This window comes from Poecilia latipinna, unplaced genomic scaffold, assembly GCF_001443285.1.
Source record: "Poecilia latipinna isolate Pla-1442-1.1 unplaced genomic scaffold, P_latipinna-1.0 Scaffold2170, whole genome shotgun sequence".
NCBI classification, from domain to species: Eukaryota; Metazoa; Chordata; class Actinopteri; order Cyprinodontiformes; family Poeciliidae; genus Poecilia; species Poecilia latipinna.
In genome coordinates this window covers 44,722-71,361 of record NW_015114786.1, presented here as the reverse complement: position 1 = coordinate 71,361, position 26,640 = coordinate 44,722, and the positions used below count along the sequence as shown (strand labels likewise).

The following is a 26,640-nucleotide window of genomic DNA, read 5'->3' as shown; positions in this document are numbered from 1 at the left end:
AAGCTTCATCAGAAAATAGTTGCTAAACATAAACAACAAATTAAGAGCAATCTGAATTCGTTTTACTTTCAGATGTTTGATCTCGCTGGCATTTGTCGCTGTTGCTGAAGTCAACGTAGTGTTTGTGTAAGCGCCTGTAAAAGTTTTAAGGAATAATAAAACCGAAAAACACACGTAAACAAATAGTCGAGGGGTGACCAAGTTCATGGCGGAACAAATATATAAAAAGTCTACACCTGCTTGTTAAAATACAGAGCTTTCATGATGTAAAAAAAAAAAGAAAAGCAGAATGATAAATCCTTTAAATGTTTGATTTTAATGAGATATTTATTCATGTACAGCGAAACTGGAAACGAATGAGTGACGAGGTTCAAGTAAAGAAGAATAGAAAAGCTGCAGTAACCTGGTTGTTGCCTGTTCTCATCCTAAGCTACTTTGTTGAACCACTCAGTTTCAGTATCGAGTCTTCTTACACCTGCCATTAACCAAAGTCAAGTTAACATTAAATAAAGGTCAGCAGTTCTGGAACGTTTGTCTTGACATTTGCATCCTTCAGCTAAAGATCAACAGGAAATGATGATCAAGAACCAACAGGCAGTTCTGGTCTACATGTTTCCATGTGTTTTCAACCATTATGGGTAATGGTTGAAAGACGCAAACCTTTTCTTCCAAAAATAAATAAATAAATAAATTAATTAAAAAGGGACTCTGACCGGACAAAAATCACCTAAAACCTTGAAGAAGAATGCGCTGCATTTTGCAGAAACCCAACTTGAACTTTAGGCTAACTTGGGAACAAGTGGCAGCATCATGATCTGGTGATGTTTTGTTCAGATGGAAAAAATCATAAACATTTGTAAAGAGCTAAAATCTGTGAGTGATTAAATCAAAGAAAAAGGTGAAGGAGCAAGCAAGTCGCCGCAGCTTCTAAATGTTGGGAAATTGCTTTTTTTTTTTTTTAACTGGGGTTTGTGGAGTTTTTACTCCCAATTCATGTTTAAAGCAGTCAGAAGTGTGATTTCGTTATTGCTCCAGTCGCCCAAATATTGTGCAGCACACTTCTAAGGGACACGGACGTCCCTCTTCTCGTCAACTTCCCCGCTGCACCGCATCCTGCTGGCTGCAGAGTTTCAGAGCTGCGATTGCAGCTTCTCTCACGCCGTTGTTTGAATCATTGCACGCGACTCTGAGAAGAGAGCTGTACGCCTCTTCATCCAGCACCGACACGACGCCGTCAACGTTCACCAGGTTTCCCAGAGCCGCACAGCAGTGACGCCGCGTGACGGCGTCGCGGTCCGAGAGCAGGCAGGTCAACGAGGCGGCCGACCTCTGAGCTTCGTCTGTCCATCGCCTCTGTTCATCTGCGTCAAACATCTGCTCCGTCACCGCGTCACCAGCTGCTTCGACGTGTGAATGCGCTTCTTTACTGCGATTGCTCTCTTTGCCCCACCCTGAAGAGTCACTGCGGCTTCCTCCCGTTTTAAACTTTGCTGCAACGTATCCCAGCCAGTTCCCCACCGCCCTGCATGCCGTCCGCCGCACCTGTGTGCAGGAGTCATTAAGAGCGTCTATCATCTGTCTGAAAATGTCAGCCTGCAGGTTATGCGCTCGATTAGCCCTGAATGGTTCCAAATTCCCCACAAACCTACATGTGGCAACTCTGATCTGGTCGTACGGATGAGTCAGCGCCTGCTGCAGCGCCGCGGCCTCAACAGATATCCGAGGGGAAGCGGGCTGAGAGGAGCAGCGGGCCACTTGGGACAAGAGATTCAGGAGCTCCACAGCACAGTCCCACAGCTCATCCTGACGCAGCAAGTCAGAGAGCAGAGAGCTGGCAGTTCTGGTCACAGCGGTGGGATTTTTGGAGGGAAAGAGCTGGTTGCTCTGAGTTGACGAAAAAAAGCCAGAAGCACCTCCTCCGACGTGGGACACGGAGCGCTCAGGATCACACAACAGCAAACGGCTCAGCAGGGAGAGAGGCAGCTCCAGCTGAGATGGAGGGAATGTCTGAATTACCTGCAAAGCCACACAAAAAAAATCAGAGCGCTTGTCACACATCCAGCATTTGACTTGCAAAGTACAAAGATGTTAAATCGTAAAGTATTGCTTCTCAGAGAGGAGCACGGTGCAAGAGCCACTGTGTGTTGCATCAGACTTTTGTTTGCCACTGAGGTCTTTATAGGAGCATGAGAAGGCCACTGACCTGCAGGAGGCTGGAAGCAACATGACAGCTGTCGTACACCTGCAGGACGGCGGCCATGGTGTGTGGCGGCAGGTCCAGAGCAAACGGAAAGCAGAGCAGGTGGCAGCTCAACGTGGACAGAGAGTCGCAGCTCAGCTCCGTGTCGGCGGTCCCACAGGGAGGCTTGGCTGATAAATGAGGACTGCAGGGTATAAATGATGATGCTGTTATCTCGCAGTGCTGGAGCTCTGTGGATTTATGACTTCTACTCTAAAATGGTTTAATTAGGAAAACACACTTCAGAAAATTTTACTGGGATTCTAAATGACAGGCAAACACAACAAAGTGCATTTCTGAAAAGAGGAAGAAATAAAAAAAAAAAAAAGAAAAAGAAACCGTGGAGATGGACATGGATATGCTGGCTCATACAATACACTGCCTATTTACCTAAAGTCTGCGCCACACATCTCCTCCAAACTAGCGGCAGCAGCAATTATCAAACATGTAGTAGAACTGCATTTCTGCTGAACTTGACATAGGAACTACTTCCCAGTCTGACACTCCTAAGAATGGCTGGAAAACAGCATAATGTCATGAAGACATGCTGAAGGCAGTGTCAGAAAGAGCAGAAGCTTCTTAGCGCGGCGCTCAGGAAGAGTGCGGCAAATGTCACGGTCGGACAGCAGGGAAACGTGGGAGTGTTGTCCAGTCAGATCGTCAATTCCCGAAACCACATACGCACAAAACAAACTAGTAATTAGCGCACATGAGGTCAGTGTGACCCCACCGGATCGTGTACAGAGTAAATTAAAAACACTTGTGGAGTTCAAATGACCCCATTTCTTAAGACTGCGGGAGAGTTAGAGACAGACTCCCAATTTCAAGTTTCTTTTTAATTATTTTTAACATATGTACCATTTTCATAACAACTGAAGGCAACATAGTTAGTTGATTGTGCCATTTTATAACACAATCTGCCTAGAAACTGGAGGCAATTTTCATCCAAACAAAGCAAGAGATATTTTGCAAAGAAGAATGGGCAGAAATGACAGTTCTAAAAAATTTTGGCTCAGAGAAATAAACTCTAGATTTTAATTTGAAAAAAAAAAAAAAACAATTTTTTAAAAATTATGCATCATTTTCCGTCCACATCACATTAATGCACTACTTGGTACTACTGGTCTATTATAAAAAGAAAAGCTTGAAAAGTTGAGGGTGCAAGTACTTTACAAGGCGTTGTAAAACACTAACCAGTCGTTGCTGAGCAACCGGCAGAGCGTGTATACACACTGAGACTTTTTGTCAGAAAAAAGAGGAATGCATGAGTTCAGGTCCTTTGTGAAGATAAGCAGGGCAATAGACAGAAAAGAGTAAATTCCTGAAAAAAGAAGGAAAGAAAAAGTCATTATTAACATGTACAATACTAAATATATATATAAAAAAAAAGAAAAAAGTTTTGAGATTTGGGTTTTACCATCTGCTGAAAATAAGTCCAGGTTTGGCATTGGGCTTGCGAGTGAAGAACCAACTTTTTTCCACAAATCCAAGAACACAAGTGGATTTAACTTAGATGAGACTGAAGCATGGTCATCCTGAGGAAAATAATAAATGAAACTCACAATGCGTAGAGATTTATCCCTGAAAATGTAGTACGTTTCACCCGGCGCCTCACCTCAGACAACGCGTGTAGGAGTAAAGAGAGGAGGCCATCATACAGTCCCCAACCAGGAGGCGGTAACACCAGAGGCTTAGAGTGCACAGAAACAAACAAGCTATAAACAAGTGCAGGAAATTATAGACCGTAATGAATGGCGCATTGCTCGGTACCGAGGGATGCATTTTCAGCAGGGAAGTCAAATTCTCCACGTCGACAAAAACATCAACACCATGTAGAGTGAAGAGAGATAAAACAGAAGCAGCGAGCGGCTAGAGAAAAAAAACAAAACAAAACAGAAAAAGCATCAAAATCTAATCTGATTCAAAAGGGGCAGCTTGATCTCATAAAATATTGTCAGGAACACAAAAACACAAGTCATGGTCAAATCAACACAGATGAAGAAGACTTTTCACTTCCAAAGACCAAACCAAAAATCCAAACATGTTATAAAAATGTGCTTATTGGACTGATTGAAGTGAATACTTACTGCCAGAGCAGTGAGATCTGACTGACTGATAATCGCCTTGAGCGGCTCAGTGAACTCTTCCAGTCTGCAGGGTGAAACCAGAGGAAGGTCTGTAAATAAATAGTCAGCCTGCAGTTGTGCTGTGTTCAACAAAAAAGAAAGGAAGAAAACCTGGGCTCGTCTTCCACCCAACCACGATGCCTTTCCCAGTAGAACAGAATAAATTTAATAATTTCTCCAAGAGTAAGCACATTCCTCTGCTCCTGAAGAGAAAATACAAAAAAAAAAAAAAAAAAAAAAAAAGGAGGTTTCTAGTAAACAAGAGTTATTTTAGGTGTGCTTGTATTACAGAAAAGTAACCTTGATAAAATCAGTGTTTGAAACAGAATCTCTGATCAGCTCAAAGAAGGATTGTGGTAGTTTAAGTTCATGGCTGATGTGGTGAGACTTCTCGAGGTCAGGGGTCACGATCAAGTTTCGTAGGACCTTTATCACCTGCTCAATCTGCTGCACGTTTATAACACCGACACCTATCAGCTGAACAGAACGAGAGTAACCTTTAAGTTATGTTAGGACAGAATCGCTAAATAATCAATCGTAGAAACAAAATGAAATCACTTACCTGAACCTGAAATGCTGTAATGCTGGATTTAATTTGGCATATGATGTCATTGTAGTTTACGAGCTTCTTCTGCTGCCTGCTTAGGTCTGTTTCCTGGACACGATTCTCACAGTGCCTTTCAGTAGCAACATCCTGAAGGAAGAAGAAATTATTTTCTCAAGATAATTGTCTCAATACTTTCTAAATCACAGCAAAAGCATTCACATCCCTTGAACAGACATTAGATTGGCGGCTCCGTGGTTCACTTTCCATGATAACCTACTACATGAAATCCAAAACAAAATATAAATATATTGGAGTTTGCAGTTGCAGAAGCAGAGTGAAAGCTGAAAGTTGCTGACCTGCCTGTGAAGTGCGGCTGGTCTGTCATTCCCTCTGCGCACGAGTCGCGGCCCGACCTCAACGGAGGGAAACTCCTGTTCGTAGTCTCTGCTGATCTGACCCCTGGTGAGAAAATGAGCAGAGTGACAGTATAATTCAGCTATACATGTTTTACTAGTTTCTATACTTCCTGAAACAAACCTTTGTTTTGGTGTGGCGCGTGTTTTACTCTTCAGGTTCATGCTTTGATTGGCTGCCGAGGCCAACTGGCCAGACGCTGCAGGAACTTCAATGGAGAGGGCTTTAGGCGACGCCATTACTGCAGCAGGATTCATTCTTTCACACCCTTCCTTCTTTTTCTGTGAAGCGACACCAAACAGGTTAAATGAGCATCTGAAAATGATCTCAAAAAAACACTAGAATATACTGCTGGTTAGCTTTAGCACCGTCACTGCTGACCTCTCTCTTTTGGAGCTCCATCTGCTCCCTGGCCTTTCTCATTAATATGCTCTCTCCTGATGTCGGCACAGACTTTTCTGCCACTTGCTTCATCTTCCTGGCCACCACGTCTGGGCTAGGTGTGACTGTCAGTGGGCTGAAGAGGTTGGTGTCTGACAGCACTGCCATCGCCACGAAAACAAATTTGTTCAATTTAGAAATGTAAGCAATTATTTAAAGCTTTGGAAAATCTATTAAACCCGTGGTCCAAAATATAAAGCTTGTTACCAACAAAAATAAATCGCAGTCAGTTTTTTAATTTGTTTTCGCATATCTGTTGTACATATTTAACGGAGGTAAAATCTACCCTTTCAAAAACAAGCTTCTGCCTGCATAGTGAGAAAACAGACAGCAAAATATCAACGATGTTTCAAATATCTCGTTTAATTCCTTTGTGTGTTTTTTCCACCAATGAAGTTGAACAGTTGCCTCCTTCAAACTTTATGAATGAGATTGTGTAACATTTCAGACGAATACTGCACGGATTTGAAAACAATCTAGCTTAATTTTTGCACCTCTTGTAAAGACATCAACACAAAAAGACAAAGCAGAAATGTTATTCTTTCTTTGCTGTGTTTTTCAAGAATGTTGTATTGTCTAAAAAAAAAACCTGAGTTGGAAGTTCTTACTTCATTAGTCAGGTGTGTTTTAAAGACACATGTTTCTCGTTGAAGATAAATCATCAGATATCATCTATGGTGAAAAGAGAAAAGGTTTAAGGATTACCTAAAACACCATCAGCAACAAAGGAGTGGTGCAGGAGGTCTGGCCATGACAAACGTTTCTGTGGGTCTTTAGTCAACAAACCTTTCAGGAAACTCTGTGAAAGACATGAAAACTTATGTTTTTTTTTATTCCTGATAAGATTGTATTGGTTGGGACGATTCTAAAACGTAACATGCTGATTAATATCTTTTCCATCTGCTTGTCACACAGAACAGTTAGTTCAATCTACTTGACTTGACTGGAAGGATGTTAAAGGGCTGTACTGTTACCATGCAGCTGTCGCTCATCGTGTCCGGCCATTTGATCGGATCTTTTACAATGAGCTGCACCAAGTGGAAGATGGAGTTGGTGTAGAACGGTGGCACCCCCGTGTGGAGCTCATACAAAATGCAGCCCAGAGCCCACAGGTCAGCAGTGTGGTCGTACGGCTTCTCCTCTACGATCTCAGGCGACATGTACAGCGGTGTTCCCTTGATGGAAGTCAGGACCAGGGTGGAGACGCTCATCGCTCTGGCAAACCTGTGGCAAGATTTTTGAGTAAATAAGAAGTTTGGGAATAGATGCATTTAAACACACACACACACACACACACACACACACAAAAAACTCACCCAAAGTCACAGAGCTTCACCACACCGCTTTTTCCTAGCAGGATATTTTGAGGTTTCATGTCACGGTGAAGGATGCGATGGGAGTGTAAATAATACAGAGCAGAGACCAGCTGGCAGGCAATTTCTCGCACCTTGGAAAATGTTGAGGAGTCAAATATGCATTATGTACAATCAAGTGGAGTAAATGTCATCATAGGCAAAACTAAAGTTCATGATTTGCATGATTATGGTTTTAATAATAGTTTTTATCAGATTATGACAATTCTGTCATAACCTGATTATGACAGAATATGTCATAAAAGAATGAGTGTCCAGAATACAAAACTAGAAACAGGAAAACCTAAAAAAGAGGTCATAGACGTGCATCATCCTTCAGGTAATTATCTGTTTTATATCTCGTTATTTCACACATCAGAGTTAGGTAACAAAACAACCAAAAATAATATTGCAAGTAAAATATTCTATATAAATACAGCAAACATTTTACTTTAAAATATTCTATAATAGTCTATAAAATCTATAAAACGTCTAAGGTGAATAGGTGTGGTTGGTTCTGCTGTTATGAGACAGTTAAACATTTTCTGGTCTGGTCTTAAGCCCCCAATGTTTGTGGGCCCTACCACAGCCTCTGGATCTCACACACGCCATGAGTTTGAGCAGTGAATACCTGGCTTTCTGGCAAGTGTCCATCATCCTCCAAAATCTGGAACAACTGGCCTTCTGCATACTCAGTTACAACCACAACCTATTATAACGAAACATTAGATTTTTGACAAGGCAAATGGTCTAGAGACTGAAAATTCTTACAAAGGTTATACTTTTTTAATAAATTTTACGTGTGTGTGTGTGTGTGTGTGTGTGTGTGTGTGTGCAAACAACAGTACTGAAGAGAGAGTTAAAAGTACCTCGGTTTCAGTCTCAAAGCTGTCAAAGAGCTGGACTATATTTGGGTGTCGAAGATCTCTCATAATTTCTATTTCTCTCTTCAAACTTCTCAGCTCTTTTTCAGTCCGACCCACTTTCGGCATAAACTTTAGAGCTACGACCTAATGATATAAAACCAACAAAATGAATGAGACGGAGAGCCAAACAAACATGGGAATAAAAAAAGTTTCGATAAAGGAAAATTTACCTTGCCGGTGAACTTTTTTCTCCCCTTGTAAACTCGGCCGAATGAGCCCTCTCCCACCAGGTTTAGTACGTGGTAAGAATCCATCTGAACCACCGCGGGCTAACGGTCGAACCGAAACAAACACTGTGATGATAATGTAGCTCCTGTGTGAAAACACAAGTGGCAGTCAACGTTATGAGCAAAACGTACAACTTACATAAAACAAGTTATTAAGACTAACGACGATGCTTTTTGTTACATCTGGAGACCGACAAAGCCTAATGTTAATGTTAAGTTGTGTTTTCAGTAACTGAAGAAACGGTTGTGTGGACCTACTTAACTGCCTAGCAATAAAAGTTATTATTAACTCGTTTCATTTGACCTTTCATGCGTAAACCTTTAGAAGTTATCATAGTTTGGATTAATTACTGCACTATATCAACAAAAAATATATATTTAAAAATAATTTTACGACATAATGAAAAATTCAAATCCGGCATTTCTGTGGACTAAAAAATGGACAGGGGCCCTAAGCCTAGCGACAGCTGTTGCGTTCCTAGCAACAGGCTTCTTCATGAGGAAAACAAAGCGCTCTGTGGCGTTGTTACAACGAAATCTGCAACAATCAGAGGGCGCTGTTGGTTGTAAATGTGATAATCACCACTTTTACAGTCATGAGAACGAAATAGAACAAAATCTTTCAACCCACTTGACTCAAATAATAGGATTATTAGCGGGACTCTGGAGAACTTGACTGGATACTGAATAGGTAATCGAATAAAATAAAGATAATAAAATAATAGTAAACCTATGGAACAGTCAAGGGGGATTAGAAAAAGCAAAATGAAAAATAGAAAAGTTATATAGAAAAAACTTAGCCTCCATTTGCATTTTTTTCTAATAAGAAATATTGAAATTCTCTATTGTCTTATTATAAATATGATCAAGGTTTTCTTAGTTTTTAACTTAGTTTCATCATTTCTTATGTAAGGGTCTGCTTTAACCTCAGTCAAACACTTTGGAATGGACTGAATAAATAATATTATACATAAAGTGATTGAATGACTGATAACAGTTTTATTATTCTGTAATGGTCATATTATTAATTGCTTTAAAATTGCAGCAGGCCTGCTCGTGTACCTATCTTCTTCCGCCCAGCCTCCCTTTGTGCCAACTGCAACGTGGATTTAGCAAACAAAAACCGAAGAGCATCTATTTACTCAGCTATTCGCTAGAGGGCGCAAGTGTTTTATCCGAACAGCAAGCGCGTCTTGGCTTTTGCAGTTAGTGATACTTACCATATTCAGGTCCCTATAATTTATGCTGCCAACTGACAAATTCCCATAGAAGCAGGTTACAATAGTAGATTTGTGATGCTTTGCATGTTTAGACAAGATCTTTTTAAATATGTCTCTTTCCCCCACCCGTAACAAATGTATTACACTCCTTGTAGATAAGTATATAGAATCAGTTATGTTTATGTACATAGCATCAATTCACCGCAATTGTAATTTCAAGGTAGGTCTATGTAATTTCCAGTTATATAAATCTAATTCAGTTTAAAGGATATTCAAATCGGTCCAGAACATTTAAGTATAATCTAACTTTAGTCGAGAAAAGAAGGTATTTACAGAGTTGTGAGGAACTGCAGATGAAGTCCTCATCTGAACTGTACATCCAATGAGCGCCTCCAGAGACTGCCCCCGGTAAAGGAGAGATTGTGTGTGCATATTTTAACATATGACAGAATTGCTCCGTCCTCAGAAAGCAGCGGTCGCCTCAGCGCTTACAGGTGGAACATGAAAATGGATCATGACCGGGAGGAGTTTACTCTGAGTGAACTTGTACGACCGGTGGCTTTGTGTTAGAGCTCTGCGCTTTGGATAATGCTCTTTACCCTTATCTGTGCACTTTTCCGCTTCCGCTGAGATCTTACATTCAGCTTAGTTTTCTTTGCTCTGTTGGTCATAGCATTCCTCACTTGATGCAAACATCGACATGTTTGTCAGGACAGTTTTTCTCCTCCACTTTGTTAAATTTATTCGATGCATGGAAAGTGAGATTTGCTTTCCGATTAGGCTGGATGACGACAGGGATGATTTTAACAACGACTTGGATATCAGTGTTAGAAAGCGTGTCATGAAGATACAGGCTTTCCAGCAAGAATTAGTGATCGATTTACAGCAAGATTCAGATTTCATTGCTCCCTCCATCTCTGTCCAAGACGGGTTTTGGTTCTCCAACACTGATGTCAGCACTGACTTGAGAGGGTGTTTTTACTCTGGACATGTGAACGGTGACAGAGGTTCATATGCTGCTTTAAGCCTCTGCAAGGGTTTGAATGGTGCCTTTGGCTTCCAGGGTTGGGAATATTTCATCCGCCCGGTGCGCAATGACACCCGGAGCGCACAAGACGCGCACATCGTCCGACGCAGACCCAGCAACGACCTCAGGCAGAACTCTACTTCCAGGTGCGCGGTGGAGAGCGATCTGAGCCCCTTAGATGCGCAATCCCTGCAGAAATACAAGCAGACGACGGACCTCAACAATGTGACCGAAACGATGCTGAAGAAGATGGGCAGAGCTAAAAGGTTCGCGTCTGTCCCCCGGTACGTGGAGACGCTGGTGGCTGCGGACGAGTCCATGCTGAGCTTCCACGGAGATGACCTGAAGCACTACCTCTTGACGCTGATGTCGGTCGCAGCGAGGCTGTACAGGCACCCCAGCATCCTCAACTCCATCAGCATCACCGTGGTGAAGATCGTGATTATATCCGAGGAGGACAAAGGTCCCAAAGTGTCCGGGAACGCAGCCATGACTCTGCGTAACTTCTGCACCTGGCAAAAGAAGATGAACAAACACAACGACAAGCACCCGGACTACTGGGACACAGCTATTCTCTTTACTAGACAGGTAAGATAGCATATTTCACAATAAGGCGAGAAAAAGTATTTACACCTTATAACCTCTTTTTTCCCCCAATATATATGCATATGTTTATATATGTTTTGGAATCTAATATGTTAGACCAAAACAAGTTGTTTATTTGCACATTAAAATGATATAAAGTAAGAAAAACATTATGTGAAACTATTTTTAAAAAAATTGTTGAAAATTGTTTAACTATTTATTCATTTAGTGTGTTATCCCTAAATAAAATGCAATGTAGGACAAAGAAACACAGCAGCAAGGTGCCATGCACACACTGCACATTGCCCTGAACACACAATCACCATGGTAACACTTGGTGGTAGCAGCATGATCCTGTGGAGATGTTTCTTTTAAGCAGGAGCAGAAAAACTCGCCAGAGTTGATGGGAAGATACACTGACCTAGATTCAGATGAATTCAGAAAAACAATATGCTAGAGGCTGCAAAAGTCCTTCAGAAAAAGGAGGAGCTTAATCTTCCTGCACTGATCCTAAACAACTAGAACTACAATGAAGAGCCTTAAATGGAGTCATATTCATGTGTTTATGTGGCCTAATCAAAACCCAGGCCAAAATCCATTTGTGCATTTGTAGCAACACTTGGAAAATTTACGTACACGGACGTCCTACACCTAATTTGACTACGCTCAAGTTATTTTGTGAAGAAGAAAGGACAGACAAGTAAAGACATACACCAACAGACCTGAAGCTGCAAGATGACAAATGGTGGCTCTGTGAAGTATTGACTCTGGGGGGCTAAAAACAAAAATGCATACCTACGTTTTCAGATTTAAATGAAAGCAAAAGAATGTATGCACACAGGCATGTTTCACATGCATGGCAGTCTTCCTGACAAAATCAGCCTTGTCGGTTCTTTGGTCAGCTCTGAAACACAATTCCCATCTTTGTCAATAGTCACAACCCACCTCCAACATCGATGTAAACCTCATAGAACAAACACTATGTTAGTACAAATTTTAAACCATTTATAACTAGCTTCCTATACTGAGACATCATCTCTAGGACATGAGAGACACTTTGCCACGCTTTCATCTAAAGTAAAATAGGATCCATCCAAAAGCAGCTCCATCCAGAATCAAAAGCCAAATGCAATATAAGGTGTTGAATTACTTTTGGCCACTTCTGCTGTGAGCTTTGGTATAGTTCTGACTTTTGCCAAACATTGAACGTCAGTGTCCTCAGGGATGCACTTGTTGGAAGCATCTTGTTTCTTTCAGCCCTTCCCATTCTCCTCCAGCTGGGGTTTTTCCAGCCCTGCCCACCATTCTGCCTGCGCCTCATTAAACCGGCCCCTGAAGGGAAGACCGAATCGGTTAGGGAACTGATCAGAGTCGCATCCTTCAGCGTATTTGCCCCATCTGCTTGCTCCGAGTCAGGAACAAGCAACTCTGCACAGCTGCAGACAGCTCACACAGCTTGGATCTTTACAACACACCATCGTGACTGACGTAAACTTCCTCTCGCATTCATTATCTGTGCTGTGTTGATTCTGCACCACATTCCCTTAGTCTCTAGAGCGCGGAACTCGAAAAGGTTGCTCCGGTTCCACACTTAGGTATTTTATAAAATCCGGATTGTTTTGGCTCCGCAGCTGACATTACAAACTACCCAGCCAGTTCAGATGACCCTAATAAAGTGCACAGGGCCAGCCCACAATGAGTAATGTGGATACAATTTGCTATATAAAGCAGGAAGGCAGGCGACAAGGGATTCCAGCTCTGTTTCAGTAAGGATGTCTTTCAGTGACCTCATCTGTTTTAATCAAGGACTGTTACAAGCACAAAAAGCAGCATTTACAAGAGACTTCTTGTACAAACCATTAACAGCAACTTAAATGTTCAGAAATTGAAGAAAATTATTCATATACATATACAGTATGCACAAAACCTGCTTAAAATGTTTTAGCTCAAACAAAACCTTAGGTTTTGATCAAAATTATACCAATATTCTTGTACATTTTGTGTATAGTTATGACCAAAAGAAAGCAATATCAGTTTTCAATTTGGATAGCTTTTATACAATCAAATCAATTCGAAGGACAGTTTTAAGAAGTCTTCCCAAATATGATCAGGAATTGGTTGTAACTCAACATGTTTTACCATTTAAGGCATGGAAGCAGGACATTTCTAATTCAATTCCAGCTTCTCTGTCACATTCCAACCACAAACTTGAATGCATTTTATTGGGATTTCATTTTATAGAGCAAGAAAAAAAGCAGCAAACATTTGCAAAGGGGAAGGAAAATATTTTTGTTCTTTTTGCACTTTCAGTAACTCGAATTGTTTCCACGGTTCTCTTCAAAAATAACTCAAAGCACTGTCAGATTAGATGGAGAACATCTGTGCACATCAGTTCTTAGCTTAAAAACTGAAGTCAGAATCACCTTGGGAAAATTCAGAGGTTTCTGATGGAAAATCCAATATAACTGCATGCATTTATAACTGACAACAGTAGTTGATATGCTTTTCAGTCATCTTGTGTCTTGTCAGATCTTTCACATACTTCTTTATTCAAGATAATTGCTACAATGTCTAAAAGTAGAAAATGCTGAAAAGTACATTGTGAATGTCTTGTTCCAGTAATGGGAGTTAGACTGGTGACCAAATCTCATGTTTAAACAAATCTTCTGTCTGTTGGGGCTTATTAACTGGCAATTATGCACAACTTGTCTATTTTTTCTGCAAATAATTGGGCCTCCTCTGAGTAACAGGAAAGACTGCCCAGAAGGGTGTATCACAGTTTGACATCTGTGGGTCAAACTATTTCATTGTAGCTTTCTTCCAGAATTCGCCTGTATTTCACTTCCTCCTTCTTCCCATCACCAAAAAGAGCTTCCCCACAGCATGGCTTTTGTCAGTCAAATCTGAATAACATTCATCATTTTGCATCTTATGCGGTACCTGGTTTGTTTTGTCACCTAAAATCCTAACATATCACACTCATGTTTGAGGCATGAATATTTTTTCCAAGATACTGAACAAAATTTGGGAAATTTGCTACTTCCCCTCCCAAGAGACTAAGAAAATTTTGAAGTGTAGCTCTAGATACCCTACAATTTAGATTTTCCACATATCTTCTTTCACAAGGGCAACATTTGGAGCGTCTTCTGTCGATCCTTGTCAGTGTTGACTGTAAAGTTTAGTCAGTGTGTTTTTTATTGTTTACCATAACATTTATTTGGTATTAAAGTCTCTTCCATTGTGTGCTGTTAACTAACCGATAGAGTAATTTTGCAGGTTTTATGAAGACCAACTTGATGTTGTCCAGAGGCAACTGTGGTTTGGGCTCAAACCCTGCTAATGGCATGATTGCCGTTAAAAGAATGTTGCAAAATTACTCGTGTCATTATGCTACACAGTCTGATGACTGTACAAAAGCAGCCAAGAGATTAAATCGAACCATAAATTTGTGGTTTTTCCCCTGGGAGAGGTATTGCACCATAGCTAATAGCTTATGGTATTTTATTTTATTGCCTCTTGGAAGGGCTGAGAGAGAAAGCACCCCAACAAAGTCCAAATCTATCTGTCCATCTCCCATCACTTCAGAACAAGAAAGCATTGAAGGGCATTATCTAAAAATGCCAAACGAGCCACATAATCTGCTAAAAACAGATTATATATATCTCTAGATATTTGCTATATCTAGAGATATAGCAAAGATCTCTAGAGATCCACCGAGACAAACAGGACTGAAGACAAGGAATAGCCCTGACATAATCCAACCCACACATCTGGAGTAATCCCAACCTTTTGTGGAGAATGTGAACACAGCTCCTGCTTTGGTTATACAAAGATCAGTTAGCTTTTTAAAACATTTAAGGGCCCCACAGTCCTGAAAAACAGCCCCACAAAAACACAACCCTTCTCCAAATTCACAAAATTTACACAGACTGGACAATCAAACCTCTTTGATCCTGTCAGCAGGGCCACATATTTATGCACAAAAAAGGAAGAAACTGTGATCATTAAGAGAGGAATCAACAGCTTTAACATATTTCTAGTTTGAGGTGTTTGTTTTTGAATACAAAAAAAAAGCAAAAATCTACACCAGTGGGGCGAATTAAGTCATAGCAAAGAACTAACTCCCTAATATGGCAATTTCTTCTCTCCTGCTATGTTATTTCTTATTCTTCTGCTTAGCTGGCCCAAATTTTCACATGTCAACGATACACATTAGCACATCTGGACTAGATTTTTACTGGCCAACAACCGTGGTTTCTACGGTTTACTCTTGGAAATATTTGTCATAGCACTCAAGGTCTTCACTTGGCACCGGGTTTTGTGTTCGCATTTAGCTCATCCCAGGATTTTCAGGGCTGGACGTGGTCAGACGGTGGCGTATGCCGGCTGCCACAGGACTTTGGTGATTGTGAGGAGTGCGGAGGGCAGGTGGGCAGGTGGGCAGCTGTTTGTGGCAACCGATGCTGAAAAAAAGTCCTGTGATTATGGGTTTCAGGTTTGAAACGGACACACAGTCAAGTATTGGGTTTTAAAACTTCGGCAATGGAGAAATGGGTCAACTGGAAACAGCTCTGGCATGGAAATATTATAGGTTGGGACAGTTACCTCATAGAAGACGGTGTGCTCTAAACACTGTTTCTCACCAGGAAGATTTAAAGACTGGGTGGTGAAAGGCAATACTGAGCATTACTGGGTCTTTTCCAAGTCTCCAGAGCACAGCTCCTAACACAGAGACCATAAAAAGAGCCTAAATCATCTTTAATATTCCCACTTTTTGAATAACATCATTCTACTTTAAGAGTAATGGCATCATACTCGGTCATGATATTTCTTTAAGACTGTCAGTCGTGGTTTCACTGCAAAGTCAAGAAGTCTGCTTCTGATATGAATTTAAAACACGCGTTTCCATAATCAGAGGAATCATCTTCAGTGAAATTACAGCACAATGGCTGAGATGATGTTTTTTCTGGTTTTTGACATTTTATCTTAAGTGATAGAGGTCGGAAGGCCTCCTTGCCATCATCCTAATCTCTCCATAGGGTTCAAGTTAGGACAAAATGTAAATTTTAACTCCAGGCAGAAGAAACATTGTGGCAAAATTAAGTGATTACTGCAGTATGAATAATTTTGAGCTTAACTGTACTTGCTGATATAATGTTTTAACTTTGGCTCTTCAGGCCTGTGTGGGGTTCTGCGTTTTATATTCGGTTTCTTCCACTTCGCAGCAAATTGTTCAAGGGTTTAAAAAGCTGACAGTAATCCAATATGGCACTGGACATTGTGGTGGATTGTTGATCCAAGATGATTTTGAAATTCTATGGACTATATTTTTCTGGTATGTAGTGTCCTTTTCATGAGTTTGGCTCAAACATTTTGTTCTAGTTGTTTTCAAACACGGATTGATGATTGGCGACAGCGCCATAAGCTGTTTCATCTGGTAATCTGTTGCCATGTTTTCATACCAATTTTGCTTCTTCAAATTGAATTTATGCCTTAATGTTCCAAGAAATATAATTTAAAGTGCGACAGGCGCAGCTTTTTTAAAATCCAATGTTTATACCTTAATTACACAGTAACCATCTGGCAAGCCATGCCGATATTCCTTTGGAAGCATATTTCCTACAACGGAGCCAGGCATCGTATTTCTTCCTCATTTCAGCTTTGCTTCTCGTGCTGCATTTTTGGTACAGCATTAGAAGGAAAATAATAATAACTCATGGGGTTCCACTTCTGACATTACTCCTTAGCTCCTGATTGTTTACTACAGGTTTCCAGTGCGTCTACGTGGCCGAAAAATCTGCTAATGCAAGCGATTCTCTTGCTTGGCTTGTGTTTGCCCCCCCCCTTGCCCTGCTCAGACGTGTTGCTGTTTTCATGCAGGATCTTTGTGGAGCCTCCACCTGCGACACTCTCGGCATGGCAGACGTTGGCACCATGTGCGACCCGAAGAGGAGCTGCTCTGTCATCGAAGACGACGGCCTGCCCTCGGCCTTCACCACTGCTCATGAGCTCGGTAATATCCGGTTCTGACACGGCTTCGTCCAAAACACACGTGTGTTGAGAGCAGTCAGACGGTTTTGTCCTCCAAAAATGACTGATATCTGCTGTAGTTAATCACGATTTGTCACATTTTGATTGGGGTTTTATCTGATAGACCAACACAAGCTGCTGCATAGTTATGAAATAAACAACATATTAAATAATACTCTGAAAATGTGGTATGCATTTTCATTCAGTCCCTTTACTCTGATACCCCTCAATCAAATGCGCTGACTAATTTCCTTTTAATTAGAAAACCAGTCTACCTGTGTAGGATTTAATTTTTAAATTATTAATCCAGCTGTTCTAGAAAGTTATCAGAGAACATTAGTAAACACCAAGACAGGATAGAGAGAAAGTTGTAGAAGAAGAAGCTGCTCTGAGTCAATGACGTTTTTTTTTTTTTTTTACTTTTTAACATATGAGCAAAAATAACACTGCAGATCACACTAAAGACATCATCCCCAGTGGGAGACATGGTGGTGTCAGCATCATGTTGCGTGGATTTTTCTCAGCAGCTGGGATTATGAAGCTAATCAGAGTAGATGGGAAGACAGATGAAGCTTCAGGGCAGAACTGGAAGAAAACCAGTTAGAAGATGAAGTTTCTATTCACCTCCCAGCAGGGCAGCAATCCTAAACTTTCCACCTCACAATTATGCGTTGCTTTGTGCTGCTTTATGTCATAAAACTCTAATTAAACACACTGACGTTTGTGGTTGCAACATGACAAAATGCAAAGACCTCCAATTGACCTTAATACTTTTGCAAGGCACTTTATGTATAACAGATATCTGACATGTGTTCAACAGGCCATGTGTTCAACATGCCACATGACAACGTGAAGGCCTGTGAAGACGTGTTTGGAAAGCTGCAGGAAAACCACATGATGTCCCCTACGCTCATCCAGATCAACCGCACCAGTCCCTGGTCTCCTTGCAGCGCTGCCATCATCACAGAGTTTCTGGACAGCGGACATGGTGAGGATCTCGATCATATTTCTAATATCTTGAAGTGTTAATGTGTTTGAATTGAACCGCATTAAGATTCGACCTTTAGGTATGCGAGTGAAAACTTTTTCTTATGCTTTTCCTCAAGACAACAGGAGTTTTTACTAAACAAACATCAGACACTGGGTTTCTAGTCTTGCGTCAGCCAAACCTTTTCTATTACTGAGCTCAGAGGAAAATTGCAAAAAAAAAAAAAAAAAAAGCAATTCATACATTTGGGATGCAGATTGTTTGCCAACCAGGCCAAACCACAGGACCCAGCCTTAGAGGAACGCAAAACTTTTATTTTAAAACTGCACCCACATGTGTCCCAAATTACAGGGTTTGGCTTTGCGAGAGCCACCGCTGTGGTTTGGAGACGAGATGGCTCTGCCCAACGCTTCCCATACAGGTTCACTACAAATAGGCAAACATCTTTAGTTTTTCTTCACCTCCATTTTCGAAACACAATGTAAATCTGTGAGAAAGACTAACAGTCGTTCTTAACACAACTAAAAACGTCTTTTATTTCAGGACATTGTTGCAACCTGTTCTCTTCACACTAACTTTTAAAAGCTGTTGCCACAAATGGATGGATGTTTCCAGAATAATGCTACCTGCTCATTTCGCTACACAGATATTGTTTTCTTTGCTCTTCAGAGGGAGAATAGGAAGGAAGAGGAGCGGTTCAGTTTATTGGGTGTAGAGTGAGTGTATATATAGCAGTTAGCCATCAGCTAATTTGTCTGGTTTCTCTGCCAAATTTGCTGTGAAATGGAATGAAACAAATATACCGCCAGCTGCTGCTTATCCATTTAGCTTTATAGTAGGAATGCACAGCAGTTCAGACTGCTGTTGCATTCTGAACAACAGAATGCAACAGCTGAGGTTTTTTCCCCCTCAGCACAAAACTGCTTTTGGATGCAAAGATTACCCACAAGGAGAAGTTGTGGACGATTCTAAGGAATCAAAACCACCTTCTTAAAGTACCCCATTACTTGGAAAGTTCTCGTGTGTCATCTGTATCTAGTGTAACAGTGCTTTGATCTTTGCATAATTTACAAGCTGCCTTTAATTTCAAACCCGTATCACAAAAAAGTCTAACCACGTTTGGTCAAAATGTTTCTGCATGTTGAGCAACAAGGGTGGGCTGGTGGGTCTTTAGGGGAACTTATGAATGTGCTAGAGTCAGGATGGCTGTAGAGGTGCAATTTCCCCCCAACAAAGCAACCCCCCCCCCCAAAAAAAAAAGCTAAGCAATTATTACAGGGATAATAAGTATGGATTGCATTGTTTTCTATATTTTTTTTGTTAAAAATTTACTGACATCTACAAAGTTTTGTAGCAGAAGGTTCAGAAACCATTGATGTTTGGCAGGAATTGAAAATTAAAGACGCAAAATACTTTCTCTACATTAGCAGGAGTTGATATAACAATAAAGTTTACCAGAGTTCAAAAGTAGATATTGAGCATGGCTAAAGCAGAGCTAGGCTCAAAATAAAACATTTTAGTGTGCATTTTATATGACTGTCATTACTCTTTCGTTTCAGTCAGTCACATCTCGATCTTAAATTTGGATTTTAGTGGGAACAGGGTGAGGACAAAGGAAAGAAAGATGTGGAAAGATAACGAGCACAATGATTTCACTGTTGTGTTTAGTAGAGAAGGAGTGAGCATGTTTTAAGTTGACCTCTATGTGATTGACTTTTGGAATGTGCTTTTAGGACTAATTTCTTTCATCTTTTCTACGAAAAGTCTGTTTGTGTGAACCGGAGAGAAAGCAAATCTTTTAGGCAAAAAATCTGCCAGTGATGAACCTCGCTGAAAAAAATGATTGTACCAGTTAAATATAACAAGATCTGCACAATAAGACCTCATGACTAAAACATACTGCTTTGTGATAACAGCTGAGGAAACTTTAGTCCCATTATCTGGGAAAACAGCTTAATTTCATCTACTTTTTTATAATCGGCCACACCAAATCCATTTTTATTAGTTAGAGACAAAAGACAATGGCAAACCAAAGTATGCAAAGTTATTTAATTGGGATCCAATAGTGATTTAACTGTTTCATACTGTATTATTATTATGACCTAACATAGCAAAGCTGGCACAAACATGATACTCACTCTGCCATGTTTTATGATGAAGATAAAGTTCTGACCTTAACATGCAGTTTTTCAAAAAGTGATCTTGTTTCTAAAATTGTCTCACTCACTTACTCTTACTAACTACCAAAGCTTCTGTCTTGTAGGGGACTGTTTGCTCGACCAGCCTCAGAAAACATTAGTTCTTCCAGACGTTCTGCCCGGTTCCTCCTATGACCTCGACCGTCAGTGTGAGCTCGCCTTCGGGGAAGGCTCCAAGCCGTGCCCTTTCCTCCAGCCGCCATGCAGCCGACTGTGGTGCACAGGGAAGTCCAGCGGCCATCTGGTGTGTATGACTCGGCATTTCCCCTGGGCAGACGGGACCCGCTGTGGCGACGGGCAGGTCTGCGATCGAGGCGTCTGCTCTGACAGACAGCTACAAACTGTGAAGGTGCGACTGAAGGGAGGATTCACTAACTCTCATCAGTGGACAACAGGGTGTGATTAATGGATATTATTCTTTCAGCTGGATGGTCGTTGGGGTAAGTGGGGTCCATTCGGTTCCTGTTCCCGCACATGTGGAAGCGGGGTCCAGCTGTCTAAACGGGAATGTAACAACCCCGCCCCTTCAAATGGGGGCAAATACTGCCAAGGAGTGCGGGTCAAATATCGCTCCTGCAGCCTCAACCGCTGCCCTGAGACAGGTGGGAGTCACTCAAAGAAAATTTTTAACAACGAAAGTCTGAACTGAAAATCCAGTCCAATGTTAGCCATGGCCAACAGCAGCTTCATCTCTGCCTTTCTGTCCTCGTCCATCTCTTTGTGTAGATAAGGCTTATCGAGAAGAGCAGTGCGAGACCTCCGGCCAGACTTTCAGCAGTAACCATGTTGCCCAGTCTGTGGTGTGGGTGCCAAAATACTCCGGAGTTTCAGCAAAGGACAGATGCAAACTCATCTGCAGGGCGAACGGAACTGGCTACTTCTATGTACTGTCTCCCAAGGTAAGCAGACACTGGACTTACTCTTGTACTTTATTTTATTACTTTATTTTTTTAGATTAATTTTCCTGTTGAACAAAATTTAGAACAAACTGTTGATAAAGTAACTCATGGGACAAATAATACTTCAGGTTTTAATTTAAAATACATATATATTTATTTTAAGGGTTAGGATAAGTGCATTGTCTTTCAAAACCATTTAAATTGAACTTTCGCTCATTTTGTCATGTAAGCAGCATGTTTCAAAATGGTGAGCACAGTGATGTGCAATGTTGAACCACTTAGTTTCCACACGGCTTTCCCTTCAACTCTTACATAAAGCTAGATTTCTGGGATAATATTTGTCCTATTAACAGATTCTCCAACCTGAGCTGTGAATTTCTGCAGCTCCTCCAGAGTTACCATGGGCCACTAGGCTGCTTCTCTGATTTTATCAGCTGGATTTTTGTATGTAAATACATTACCACTGCCTTCCACTTCGCTACCTTTTATTGCCCTATCACATAAAATACAGTGTATAATTTTCAAGAAATCAGTTTTGACTTTGATAAAATTTTGTTTGCAATTTTCTTTTGACCAAAAAAAAAAAAGTGATGGTCATGATTGACTTGTAAAAGCAGCAAAGAGGATAAAACATCCAAAAGGTTTTTATATGCACTGTACCAATAAGACATAGAAACTTCTGGTTGCTGTGTCACAAAACGTGAAAAAACATGTAAGGGATGTGAAGATTTCTGCATAACACATCCATCTTAACGTCAAAAGAAGGAAGGCAATGGAGGGACAACAGCAGGGCGTCCAGTGAGCAGCAGCAGTGAGTTCACTCCTCTCTCCAGCTCTCAGGCCTTGAAGGAGTAAAGCTCTGAGTTACCACTGGATATTTTACCCACAGAGACATGAGATTAATGAAAATATACTCTTTTTTTCTCCCCCAACAGCTAATCCTACAGCATAAATTGGTGTGTTGGAGTCAGTTCAAAAAGGATTAGAGTTCACAGGAGAAAGAAAAATAAAATTGGGATAGAAATGTACATCATCCTGACAGACTTTCTTTTGTGAGTGTTTCCACTTTGGAGTCCAAAACAGATTCATTACATCAGCAGATGCTAAGCATGAACTCCTCCTACTTCACTTTTGCCAAGGTCTCCCTCAGTGGGTGAGAGTGGAAAAGAGGCTGCAAATGCAGAATTATAAACTGGGATTTTCTGCAATAAAGCTATGACTCATAATTTTGTCACAGCAATTGCACTTTATAACTTACAGAGTTATTACAGACTGTGTTAATTACTAAAGGGGATAGAAAAGAAGAGGCAGCTCTGACCACTCACTCCATGTGTTGTTCTTCACAGTGTTCACTCTTTAAAATTATAATCACTTAAGATTCACAGACATTTACATAAAATAAAGCCTTGTGTCAAAGGAGCTTAAATCTTCCACACAGATGAGCAGCGTAATACATGAATAATTATGTAAATAAGTCCATAACTGAAATGATGTAAACTTTCACTAGAGCTTACCAGATAAGCATTTGATTGGCAAATGATTGAACAAATTTGTCAGTGACCCACCAGACTGCGAGTTGTTTTTACTTGTAAACACACATCAGTGGTTTAAAATGTGTTGCAGCTAATGCTAGTAGAGGAATGTAAACTTGTACTTACAAAGCTGAAAAAATTTCCACTTATTTAAAAAGTTGGTGGTCTTCCTCTGCAAAACTCAATTGAAAGGTTCCTGCTAGGTACAAAAGTACAACTTATGGATTGGGGACTTTCTCTGGTTACATATGACATTCTGTACACTGGTAAATGCTGTGGAAACACTGGGGATAATAATCTACCTTGGGAATGGTTGAAGTAGTGGAAACGTGTCTTAAGACAGGACAACAGCGTATTAGACTTATCTTTTAATAGAATAGCTTTTCTTGCTCTTATTGACATAAGAGTTGCACTTAACGTAGCTTATTAAGTATAGAAATTTGACCTTGATTTCTGTTTGTATAATGCAGGTTGTTGATGGGACTCCATGCTCGCCAGACTCCACAGGCGTTTGTGTCCAAGGAAAGTGCATCAAAGCTGGATGTGACAGAGTAATTGGCTCCACAAAGAAGTTTGATAAGTGTGGAATCTGTGGAGGCGACAACAAGAGCTGCAAGAAGGTGTCGGGACTCTTCACCAAGCCTGTGTGAGTAAAACCAGTGACGTGCCTCCAAGGGACTCTCGTCCCTGCCTTTTTTCCCACTCTCACTTCAGCAGAACTTCATTAGCTTCACCCTTGACAAAAGCACTCATTGACTATAAATGTTTTGGCATGCAGGCACGGCTACAACTTCGTTGTCATGTTGCCAGTGGGTGCTGCCAATGTGGACATCCGTCAGCGAGGCTACAAGGGAATGATGGGTGATGACAACTACTTGGCAGTGAAGAACAGCAAGGGGCATTACCTTCTCAATGGGAATTATATTGTGTCCGCTGGCGAGAGAGACATCATTGTAAACAACAGCCTGTTGCGCTACAGCGGCACCACCGGCCTCTCCGAGACCCTGCATGCCGTGAATCCCCTAGGAGAGGCCTTGACCGTGGAAGTGCTGTGTGCAGGCAAGATAACACCTCCTCGCATACGCTACTCCTTCTACCTTCACCGTCAGACCAAGGAAGACAAAATGCTGAAGAAGGGGGAGCGTGCAAATTCGGAGAACAGCGTCCTGACAAAAGACGAAATGAAGAAGGACGAGGAAGACAATCTTAAAAGCTCTTACAGCAAGATGAATGCGCCTGTCGGCAAATGGATATCTGCGCCCTGGGAAGAGTGCTCAGTGTCCTGCGGCCGTGGTTTCCAGAGGAGGATGGTGCAGTGTCTAAAATCAGATGGCAAGCCTGGTCTGGACTGTGATTCTTCACAAAGACCCTCTGCCACCAGGGTTTGCGGAGACCCTTGTGCTGACTGGCATATTGGGCAGTGGTCTCCCTGCTCCAGAACCTGTGGGAAGGGCTTCAAGAGACGACCTCTCCACTGCAAAGACCAGACTGGGCTTCTGCTCCCCAGGGATCTTTGCAAGGGCTTACGTAAACCTCAGGAGCTGGACTTCTGTAACCTAAGCTCTTGTCAGTAACGTGAAACTATATATTAAAAAAATAATATTAATAATAAATGAAATTCTGTGTTTCAAAGGAACCAAAACGAACCCACTAGCTAGTATTACACCATATCTAGTGGTTTCAGCTGTTGCATCCTGCATTGTTGGACTGCCAGAGGATATTAATGGAGAGTGCTCAGAAGAAAAACAAGAACATGAAAGAGCAGCAGCCAAGGAATGAGTTCTGGCAGATCAGTTTCAGTGACATCAGTTTGGCTTTCAAAATAAATCACCTCGCTGTGGCTTGATGAAAGCTACGCAATTTGAAAGTCAAATAAAACATAGATTTCCTGCACTGCTAGTTGATACAGAATGCCCATCTTTAAGCAATCAGCCTATTTTACCAGAGTGAGTCTGCAATCCATTTTATGTCACAATAGTTAAATTGCACAGACGTCAGAGTTTTAGCTATACCTAAAACTATTGGTGAAGTCAGCTGGGTGTCAAAAAATCTGCACAATTATCTGAACCGACAGTTGGTAAACTTTTGATGTTTCCTCAGTGTCTTCATTTAATCACAAAAACAACATAAAATTCACAGAGTTATGCAGATACTGCTGTAGCACCAGATATTTATTAGGAATATAGTAATTATGTTTCCAGCTAAACAGAATCAGAAAAGGTGAATGACTGTCGACAGCATTGATAGGACACTTTATTTTTTCCAGCAATTTAAAGGCAAATCTTTATTATGTGGTTAATCATGTTCCAATAATCTAAAATATTGGTTTGAGATCAGTGCTCTGTTATTGCTCAATACACCTTTAAGGCTAATGTACTTCCATATCAAGTCTGTATTCTTCATACATGATTTTTCAAAATTTGATGTCTTCAGTAAGAGATGCTGGTGACTGGAACTGACTAATTTTGTGCTCGACATGTCCTGATTTTCGATCGACCAGTCAGAAACTGAAAAAACTTGCATTTTTCTCCAACCAGTAAAAGCACCATGATAAGCTCTGTAATGGTGTTGAGTGAAGGAGAATTAGGGTTAGCTATTTTCAGTATTACTGAGGTGTTTAAAATTTTGTCACAGAGAGACAAACCTAAGAGTGTTTGCAGTTTATTTAGGCTGTGAAAGAGCAAAATTTAAAACAGGTAACAGTAAGGCCCAACCGCATACACCGGAGTATTATATTTATCCTTTATATATTATATTTAACTGCTAGAACATTTGAAAATGTTGGCAATCTAGATCTAAATTCTCTTGAATATGCACAATGAGACTGATGAGTCGGTTATTAATGCTAACCATGCTAATTGTTAGCATAAAATGCTAAACTGCGTTTTTAAATAGTAAAACTAGTTTTACGATGACTGCCCTTTTAGTGATGTGGTCCAGTAATGTGAAAAAAGTCAGGGTTGAGTTGTAAAAAAATATCTTTGCTGTTATTCTTCTAGTTTTTAAAGATAAATTAGTTAAAAATCCATAGCAGTATTTCATATCTCAGAAATCTCAAAACAAATTTTTAATTGCATCTCCTCAGCTGATTTGTCTATTTGTGCATAGCTGTAACACTAGCTAAAACGTTATTAAATACTGAAGAAACCTTTGGGTCATTTCACTCCTCCACCAAATTTTAAGCTCTTTTTCTCGACTGATTGTGTTTGTCAGATATCATTTTAGAAAGTTTGATCATTAGAGCAACTCTTGAAAACACATCTTCCTGACACAAATTAATAAATAAAAATCTAATTCTCAATTTCCCTGACACAATACAAACTGGTAAACATTCACTCATGTATGAAAAATATGGACTTGTCGTGCAGAGCCATTAATCTGCTTCCTTCGTTTGACCTCTGCCATTTGTCTTCACTGTTCAATGTCATCGCGTCCTAAAGCTTGTTACGTCAAGCCTGTCTGGAACAGAAACCGCAAATAATTTAAGGTCAATAAGATAATAAAACACAGAGGGAATGTTGTTATTCTTGTATATCTTTATTCCTGGCCCCAGAGTCTGAGCTAACTTGTTTTTCCTGAATGCTAGATGTAATCCTGCCATTTGTTATGAACTTCTTTTTTTTAAGAGGCCAGATTAAACAACCCTATAATGTAAGATCCATCTTGCAACCAACTACAATATGGATGTTAAATTAGTGTTAGTCGTTTATATTTTTCTATGTTCTTAATCAGCTTTTGCACTTTGTACAGCAAAAGAAAACATTGACTTACATGAGCTGTACTGTATACTATGTATACATTTTCTCAGCTCTGTGCAAAAAGATTTTTTTTCACATGTATTTGTAATTGTCTTTGACTTCTGCATATTTATTCCAAAATAAAGCAATTA

At 40.6% G+C, this 26,640-nt stretch overlaps 2 protein-coding genes across 6 annotated transcripts; one reads left to right on the top strand and one right to left on the bottom strand.

Annotated features, from left to right (window-relative positions):
• Window positions 1-297: 297 nt before the first annotated feature.
• On the bottom strand, window positions 298-8,987 carry stk36 (serine/threonine kinase 36 (fused homolog, Drosophila)). Of its 5 annotated transcripts, none has more exons than XM_015017641.1 (20): window positions 8,412-8,983; window positions 8,216-8,338; window positions 7,989-8,129; window positions 7,751-7,828; window positions 7,084-7,214; window positions 6,742-6,991; window positions 6,473-6,566; window positions 5,708-5,868; window positions 5,450-5,607; window positions 5,269-5,371; window positions 4,928-5,059; window positions 4,666-4,842; window positions 4,477-4,568; window positions 4,327-4,390; window positions 4,010-4,108; window positions 3,855-3,929; window positions 3,657-3,774; window positions 3,434-3,560; window positions 2,204-2,384; window positions 298-2,016 (listed from the first exon to the last, which is right to left on the bottom strand). In XM_015017641.1, exons 2-20 carry the CDS (start codon window positions 8,297-8,299, stop codon window positions 1,090-1,092), a joined length of 3,192 nt encoding a protein of 1,063 aa, XP_014873127.1. In that variant the 5' UTR covers window positions 8,300-8,338; window positions 8,412-8,983; the 3' UTR covers window positions 298-1,089. The 5 variants fall into 5 exon arrangements, with proteins under 5 accessions (XP_014873127.1, XP_014873128.1, XP_014873129.1 ...); XM_015017642.1 differs by having other exon boundaries at window positions 8,216-8,318; XM_015017643.1 differs by having other exon boundaries at window positions 8,216-8,314.
• A 78-nt stretch (window positions 8,988-9,065) lies between these two features.
• Window positions 9,066-26,257, top strand: adamts15a (ADAM metallopeptidase with thrombospondin type 1 motif, 15a). The gene is made up of 8 exons (XM_015017645.1): window positions 9,066-11,107; window positions 16,985-17,117; window positions 17,955-18,122; window positions 20,386-20,669; window positions 20,745-20,922; window positions 21,047-21,219; window positions 23,222-23,397; window positions 23,530-26,257. Exons 1-8 carry the CDS (start codon window positions 10,193-10,195, stop codon window positions 24,323-24,325), a joined length of 2,823 nt encoding a protein of 940 aa, XP_014873131.1. The 5' UTR covers window positions 9,066-10,192; the 3' UTR covers window positions 24,326-26,257.
• Window positions 26,258-26,640: the final 383 nt, after the last annotated feature.

Coding starts and splice junctions, on each gene's coding strand:
- stk36 (XM_015017640.1), bottom strand. CDS start 8,299: ATGGATTCTTACCACGTACTAAACCTGGTGGGAGAGGGCTCATTCGGC. Junction 5,869..6,472: donor TGTTGCTGATGGTGTTTTAG/GTAATCCTTAAA, acceptor TGGCGATGGCAG/TGCTGTCAGACACCAACCTC. Junction 4,391..4,476: donor TGGGTGGAAGACGAGCCCAG/GTTTTCTTCCTT, acceptor TTCACCCTGCAG/ACTGGAAGAGTTCACTGAGC.
- adamts15a (XM_015017645.1), top strand. CDS start 10,193: ATGTTTGTCAGGACAGTTTTTCTCCTCCACTTTGTTAAATTTATTCGA. Junction 20,923..21,046: donor CAACCGCTGCCCTGAGACAG/GTGGGAGTCACT, acceptor CTCTTTGTGTAG/ATAAGGCTTATCGAGAAGAG. Junction 23,398..23,529: donor GGACTCTTCACCAAGCCTGT/GTGAGTAAAACC, acceptor TTTGGCATGCAG/GCACGGCTACAACTTCGTTG.